The 7,851-nt window shown below is 44.7% G+C and overlaps 1 protein-coding gene across 3 annotated transcripts in view; it reads right to left on the reverse strand.

Annotated features, from left to right (window-relative positions):
• Nucleotides 1–4,264: 4,264 nt before the first annotated feature.
• LOC112074363 (mediator of DNA damage checkpoint protein 1) overlaps nucleotides 4,265–7,851 on the reverse strand; it is a 10,858-nt gene continuing 7,271 nt past the window's right edge. For 2 of the 3 annotated variants that reach the window (XM_070440496.1, XM_024141552.2), the window contains exons 6-9: nucleotides 7,119–7,280; nucleotides 6,741–6,923; nucleotides 6,287–6,412; nucleotides 4,265–5,289 (exon numbers count right to left, since the gene is read on the reverse strand). In XM_070440496.1, the coding sequence (XP_070296597.1) occupies nucleotides 4,966–5,289; nucleotides 6,287–6,412; nucleotides 6,741–6,923; nucleotides 7,119–7,280 (795 nt within the window). In that variant the 3' untranslated portion in view covers nucleotides 4,265–4,965. The remainder of the gene's footprint in view (nucleotides 5,290–6,286; nucleotides 6,413–6,740; nucleotides 6,924–7,118; nucleotides 7,281–7,851) is intronic. The other variant, XM_024141553.2, reaches the window with a different exon arrangement.

Here is a 7,851-nt window from a genome sequence, read left to right on the forward strand (position 1 = left end):
CAGACACCCTCACGAGCATCTCACCAAAAACTGCAGAATTTAACCCGTCACGCACCAGGCGGCGAATTTATTTGAAGAATCTCATCACATCCACCGCACGTAAGAAATATTTATCCCCTTAGCTCACTCACCTTTAAATTCACACTATCTCCTCCGTATTGACAGAGTAGGCAACGTTATAACAAGATTGTAGGAGAAATATGTAGCCTAGCCTATTGATGCATGTATTTCTCTCCCTTCTTGGCGTCACCCTCCTTCTCAACTTCGCCCCCCAAAAGCAGCACTTGACGACTGGAGCTGAACATTTGGAAGATGCTCAGAATATGTCGGATTTTGCTCTCGGTCGGAGCCGCTCGACTATTGTCGGTAAACACCGGATTCGATTGCCCCAAGCAAGGCAACGATTGCTTGTTGTTTGTCTTTTTAACTGAAGTGATTTATCTTCCTTATAACAAAACATTATAATAGCTGTATTGTGTATAGGCTATTCAGCTGAGAGGTAGGAGTGAAGGCTGAGTCGAAGGATTTAGTTCAACCTCAATATCTATGATGTATTAAAACATCCCAAAGCCCAGACTATGCCAGAAAGAAGGGACAGAACACAAATAACATTCGCCCATTGACCGCCATTAATTGGCCTAAAAATACACTTAATGAAATGGTAGCCAAAATATTATAAAACATCGAAACATATGGCATAAGAAATTTCCACCCCCGAAAAATACAATTTAACTAATCACGCAGAAGTTCAGTACATAAGGTTTATTGGTCGGTAAATAAAGACACATTTAACTCCTAGACATACAAAGATGTAGATGGACGAGCAGCATTAAAACAATCAGTTCAGTCCTTTCTCTAAGATTGAAGAAATGTCCCTTCAGCAATCACAGCTAGTGAAGACAGATACCTGGTATATTCAACATTACCCTCGCATAATATACACAATATATATATACAGTGGGGAGAACAAGTATTTGATACACTGCCGATTTTGCAGGTTTTCCTACTTACAAAGCATGTAGAGGTCTGTCATTTTATCATAGGTAACTCACTGTGAGAGACGGAATCTAAAACAAAAGTCCAGAAAATCACATTGTATGATTTTTAAGTAATTAATTTGCATTTTATTGCATGACATAAGTATTGATCACCTACCAACCAGTAAGAATTTCCGGCTCTCACAGACCTGTTAGTTTTTTCTTTAGAAGCCCTCCTGTTCTCCACTCATTACCTGTATTAACTGCACCTGTTTGAACTCGTTACCTGTAATAAAAGACACCTGTCCACACACTCAATCAAACAGACTCCAACTCTCCACAATGGCCAAGACCAGAGAGCTGTGTAAGGACATCAGGGATAAATTGTAGACCTGTACAAGGCTGGGATGGGCTAACAGAGACATAGGCAAGCAGCTTGATGAGAAGGCACAACTGTTGGCACAATTATTAGAAAATGGAAGAAGTTCAAGATGCGGTCAATCACCCTCGGTCTAATAGGCTCATGCAAGATCTCACTCGTGGGGCATCAATGATCATGAGGAATGTGAGGGATCAGCCAGAACTACACGGCAGGACCTAGTCAATGCCTGAACGAGAGCTGGGACCACAGTCCTCAAAGAAACCTTAGTAACACACTACGCCGTCATGGATTAAAATCCTGCAGCGCACGCAAGGTCCCCTGCTCAAGCCAGCGCATGTCCAGGCCCGTCTGAAGTTTGCCAATGACCATCTGGATGATCCAGAGGAGGAATGGGAGAAGGTCATGTGGTCTGATGAGACAAAATAGAGCTTTTTGCTCTAAACTCACTCGCCGTGTTTGGAGGATAGAAGGATGAGTACAACCCAAGAACACCATCCCAACCGTGAAGCATGGAGGTGGAAACATCATTCTTTGGGGATGCTTTTCTGCAAAGGGGACAGGACGACTGCACGTATTGAGGGGAGGATGGATGGGGCATGTATCGCGAGATCTACCAACAACCCTTCCTCAGTAAGAGCATTGAAGATGGGTCGTGGCTGGGTCTTCCAGCATGACAACGACCCGAAACACACAGCCAGGGCAACTAAGGAGTGGCTCCGTAAGAAGCATCTCAAGGTCCTGGAGTGGCCTAGCCAGTCTCCAGACCTGAACCCAATAGAAATCTTTGGAGGGACCGAAAGTCCGTATTGCCCAGCGACAGCCCCGAAACCTGAAGGATCTGGAGAAGGTCTGTATGGAGGAGTGGGCCAAATCCCTGCTGCAGTGTGTGCAACCTGGTCAAGAACTACAGGAAACGTATGATCTCTTAATTGCAAACTAAGGTTTCTGTACCAAATATTAAGTTCTGCTTTTCTGATGTATCAAATACTTATGTCATGCAATAAAATGCAAATTAATTACTTAAAAATCATACAATGTGATTTTCTGGATTTTTGTTTTAGATTCCGTCTCTCACAGTTGAAGTGTACCTATGATAAAATGACAGACCTCTACATGCTTTGTAAGTAGGACCTGCAAATCATCAGTGTATCAAATACTTGTTCTCTCCCACTGTATATGTACATTTGTTTATCTTTATACAAAGGAGAGAGGATGGCTATTAATCAGTATACAGTTGAAATCGGAAGTTTACATACACTTAGGTAGGAGTCATTAAAACTCGTTTTTCAAACCCTCCACAAATTCGTTAACAAACTGTCGTTTTGGCAAGTCGGTTAGGACATGTAATTTGTTCATGACACAAGTCATTTTTCCAACATTGTTTACAGACAGATTATTTCCCTTATAATTCACTGTATCACAATTCCAGTGGGTCAGAAGTTCACAATACACTAAGTTGACTGTGCCTTTAAAAGCTTTGCAAAATTCCAGAAATGATGTCATGGCTTTAGAAGCTTCTGCTGATAGGCTAATTGACATAATTTGAGTCAATTGGAGGTGTACCTGTGGATGTATTCAAGGCCGACTTCAAACTCAGTGCCTCTTTGCTTGACATCATGGGAAAATCAAAAGAAATCAGCCAAGCACTCAGAAAGAAAATTGTAGACCTCCACAAGTCTGGTTCATCCTTGGGAGCAATTTCCAAATGCCTGAAGGACCACGTTCATCTGTACAAACAATAGTACGCAAGTATAAACACCATGGGACCACACAGCTGTCATACTGCTCAGGAAGGAGACGCGTTCTGTCTCCTAGAGATGAACGTACTTTGGTGCGAAAAGTGCAAATCAATCCCAGCACAGCAAAGGACCTTGTGAAGATGCTGGAGGAAACAGGTACAAAGTATCTATATCCACTGTAAACGAGTCCTATATCGACAGAACCGGAAAGGCGCTCAGCAAGGAAGAAGCCACTGCTCCAAAACCGCCATTAAAAAGCAGACTACGGTTTGCAACTGCACATGGGGACAAGATTGTCTTTTTGGAGAAATGTCCTCTGGTCTGATGAAACAAAATAGAACTGTTTAGCCATAATGACCATCGTTATGTTTGGAGGAAAAGGGGAGGCTTGCAAGCCGAAGAACACCATCCCAACCGTGAAGCACGGGGGTGACAGAATCATGTTGTGGGGGTGCTTTGCTGCAGGAGAGAGACTGGGTGCACATCAACAAAATAGATGGCATCATGAGGTAGGAAAATGATGTGGATATATTGAAGCAACATCTCAAAACATCAGTCAGGAAGTTAAAGCTTGGTCGCAAATGGGTCTCCAAATGGACAATGACCCAAGCACAACTTCCAAAGTTGTGGAAAAATGGCTTAAGGAACAACAAAGTCAAGGTATTGGAGTGGCCATCACAAAGCCCTGACCTCAATCCCATAGAAAATTTGTGGGCAGAACTGAAAAAAAGCATGTGCGAGCAAGGAGGCCTACAATCTGATAGTTACACCAGCTCTGTCAGGAGGAATGGGCCAGGGGAGGCTTGTGATAGGCTACCCGGGAACGTTTGACCCAAGTTAAACAATTTAAAGGCAATGCTACCAAATACTAATTAAGTGTATGTAAACTTCTGACCCACTGGGAATGTGATGAAATAAATAAAAGCTGAAATAAATCATTCTCTACTATTATTCTGACATTTCACATTCTTAAAATGAAGTGGTGATCGTAACTGACCTAAGACAGGGAATTTTTACTAGGATTAAATATCAGGAATTGTGAAAAACTGAGTTTAAATGTATTTGGCTAAGGTGTATGTAAACCTCCGACTTCAACTGTAGATGAAGGATCAGGAGGAGGAGAGAAGAGACAGGAAGAAACAGATAAAATAAATATGACTGGGATAGGCAGTAAATGATCATGTATTTCTCTCTGTTACCTCATATTTACTTTTTTTTATAAACAAATCTATTCAGAGCATTTCTCTGCATGTATATTCTCTACCCTCAAACATAGGAATACATTTCCATATCTTGGGTTTGTTTGTCTTATCTGAGTGAATACATTCTCAACTATCTAGTCTAGTTGGTCATACAGGTGGATGTCTCCTCTCACCAGCCTTTTACGTCTGTGTCCCAAATAGCACCCTATTCCCTATATAGTGCAGGGCTCTTTTCAAAAGTAGGCAATAAGGTCCCATTTGGGATGCTGCCATTTGTCTCTTGTACATCCGAATCCTCATTCTCCCCTCTCTCAGGTGTCTAATGGTCTCCAGCCCCTCCAGGGTAGTAGTACTGTAGTTACCACTCCTCTGTGGCCTGGACCTGCTACTGTTCTCTATACAGGTGGAGGTGGGTGCTGCATGCTATCACACACGCCATCACACACACACACACACGGGTGTCGTCTGTCTGCGGTCTCCTCTGGAACTATAATGCCTTCTCCCTGGCCCTGTAGACAGGGTCATATTCACCTATCGGAAGAAAACAGACTAAAACAGGGAGGGATTACCTGAACTTGTCCAACACTAGTTTTTGTTTTCTGTTGCATAATGTTTTGCTACAGTATGCACTAATGAATACCACCCAGGTGAATTTTGTTTTTCTGTTACGTTCTCTTCCTGCCACTGGCCTGGCCTTTGGCTCCTGGCTGGGCCCTGAGTTTGGGGGCTGGGAGGACATGGGTTACCAGGTCCACTCTCTGCTGTAATATACCAGTTAGCAGGAACTCAGCACTGAGGACGGGGAGAGAAGCAGAGAAAGCAGGAGCACAGAGAGACCAGTCCTCCCCACACGATATCACTAGGGTCCGGGCCTGGGCCTTCTGAGTGGAGGGCATCTTGGAGAGGAAGCGAGCTCCGCTACAGACGATGATGTCCTTCATCTGGGCTGGCTGAGGCAACACTGACCTGGTTACATGGACCTCATATCCCTGAGAGAGGAGAGGGCATGCTCTTATTTGGAGTTTCATTTTCCCTTTTAAATTTACAAATCAGTGTCATCACTAGGGCCAGTTTCATAAACAGGAAGTAAAAAGGAAAGAATAAGATAATAGATAATAAATAGCCTGCTTGCTGCTCAGTCAGAACGGAGCTTATGGGAGAGCTGCCCATTAAACACAACCACAACATTAACAGTTAATGCAGCTTGCCTGCCCTGCCTTCTCCAAAAGACCATCTGAGACGTCTGGTCTTTATATTTAATACATTTGAAAACATTTCTAAATACCTGTTTAATTTTGTCATTATGGCGTATCGTGTGTAGATGTAATTATATATATATATTTTTTAAATCTTTTAGAATAAGGCTGTAACGTAACAAAATGTGGAAAAAGTCAAGAGGTCCGAATACACTGTATGTACATATCTACCTCGTACCTCTGCACATCCATTAGGTACTGGTAGTCCTTGTATGTAGACAAGTTATCATTATTCATTATGTATCTATTATTACTTATATTATTACATGGTTAACTTTTCTATTATTTCTCTATGTTCTTTCTCTCTCCATTGTTGGGAAGGGCCCGTAAGTAAGTATTTCAGTAGTCCGCACCTGTTTAGGATGCATGTGACAAACAACATTTGATTATACAGAAACCCCTATTCTCAGGACATGGCTTTAGTGTGTCGTGTGTTTAACAGTCTATGGTGTGTAGTCGTAGATAAAAGGAGGCCATTGGGGACTGTGGATTGTTCACATATGCAGAATCATTTCTGGGTTCCTGTGAGTCATTATTTGCCTAGCGCCTGCACTCTCCTAGGGGTGTGTGTGTGTGTTGCATATTTGAATAAACATGGATGGGAGACACAAAGATAAAAGCAAAGCAGGGAGCACGCACACACACAGAGTTGGGACATTAACACACAAACATAAAGGGATGAATTGGACAGAAGGATGGAGGAGAGGAGGAGGAGAGGGTGTGTGTGTACCTGTAGTAGAGGTTGGATGCTGGCGGTCCTTAGTGATTCCTCCAGACAGAAGCTGAACTTGTTCTCCTGCTCCCTGTCCTTCACCAGGTACCTGTCAGTAGGTAGGAAACTACTCACCTTACCACACTGAGAGAGAGAGAGAGAGAGGTGTGTGAGGTGTTGGGTGGGGAAAATAGGCAGTGTGTGTCGGAGAGAGAGAGAGGTGTGTGAGGGGAAAAGAGGCATTGTGTGTGAGAGAGAGAGAGAGAGAGAGAGAGAGAGAGATAGGAGGTGTGTGTTGGGAGGGGAAAAGAGGCAGTGTGTGTCGGAGAGAGCGAAATAGAAAGTGCAGTAAAAAAAAAAAAACTAGGCTCTGACTCCAACCACCCCATTACACATAACAGGGATGTGCATTCTATTTTTACAATCTTCAGGTCATCCATCTTCACTTCCTGGTGGGGGGGCAGGGACTAACCTTATCCAGCCAATCGGTGGTGACGACGGGCACGCCACGGGCCACAGCACACAGGAACTTGACGGTGCGTCGGATCCTGTCAGTCACCAGGTGGGTCATGTCGGCCACGCCCTTCGCCAGGCTGCCCCCCAGACGAGACACCACCTTCCCCCCCTCCTCATCCACCACTCCTGTAAACAACACCTGAGAGGAGGGGTCAAAGAGAGAAGGACAGAAGGAGGGAGAGAGGGATGGAGAGTACGAGGCAGAGAAAGGGAGGGCTTTCAAAACCCACATACATGACTGTGCATCAGAGAGATTAAATGCTCTAACACACTAAACACACACACGGACACTAAACACACACACACACACACACACACACGTCCACTAGCTTACCTTGTAGGACTGCGTGGAGGCCCTAGCTCGGCCCAGTGTCCCAGGGGAGGAGAGAGAGGACAGGGGAGAGGCAGAGGAGGAGCGAGGGGTCTTGGCAAAAGGTGATGATTCCACAGGGGCCCTACGCTTACCTCTGCCCTTACCTGTAGGGGTCTGGGGCACCTGAAGCAGAGAGGGGTAGGGGGTGGAAGAAGAGAGAGAGGGGGAAGAGAGGGAGTGGGAGGAGAGAAGCAAAGAGAAGGGGAAGAGAGGAAGAGAGAGAGAGAGAGAAAGTATCATTAGTCAGTAATACAGGGTGTATACAAATTGACAGTTACGCACATTGAACCACTTAATTCATTACTAGGGCTGTTATGCAAAGATGGCCAGTGTACTCCCATGGCTGAGGGAGAGAGAGATGTTCGTGTACTCCCATGGCTGAGGGAGAGAGAGATGTTTGTGTACTCCCATGGCTGAGGGAGAAGAGATGTGTGTACTCCCATGGCTGAGGGGAGAGAGAGAATGTCCGTGGTACTCCCATGGCTGAGGGAGAGAGAGATGTCGTGTACTCCATGGCTGAGGGAGAGGAGATGTCAGTGTCTCATGGTTGAGGGAGAGAGATGATATGGTACTACCCATGGCTGAGGGAGAGAGAGATGTCAGTGTACTCCCATGGCTGAGGGAGAGAGAGATGTCAGTGTACTCCATAGGCTGAGGGAGAGAGAGATGTCAGTGTACTCCATGGATGAGGGGA

Source organism: Salvelinus sp. IW2-2015, unplaced genomic scaffold (genome assembly GCF_002910315.2).
Source record: "Salvelinus sp. IW2-2015 unplaced genomic scaffold, ASM291031v2 Un_scaffold2604, whole genome shotgun sequence".
Classification (NCBI taxonomy): domain Eukaryota; kingdom Metazoa; phylum Chordata; class Actinopteri; order Salmoniformes; family Salmonidae; genus Salvelinus; species Salvelinus sp. IW2-2015.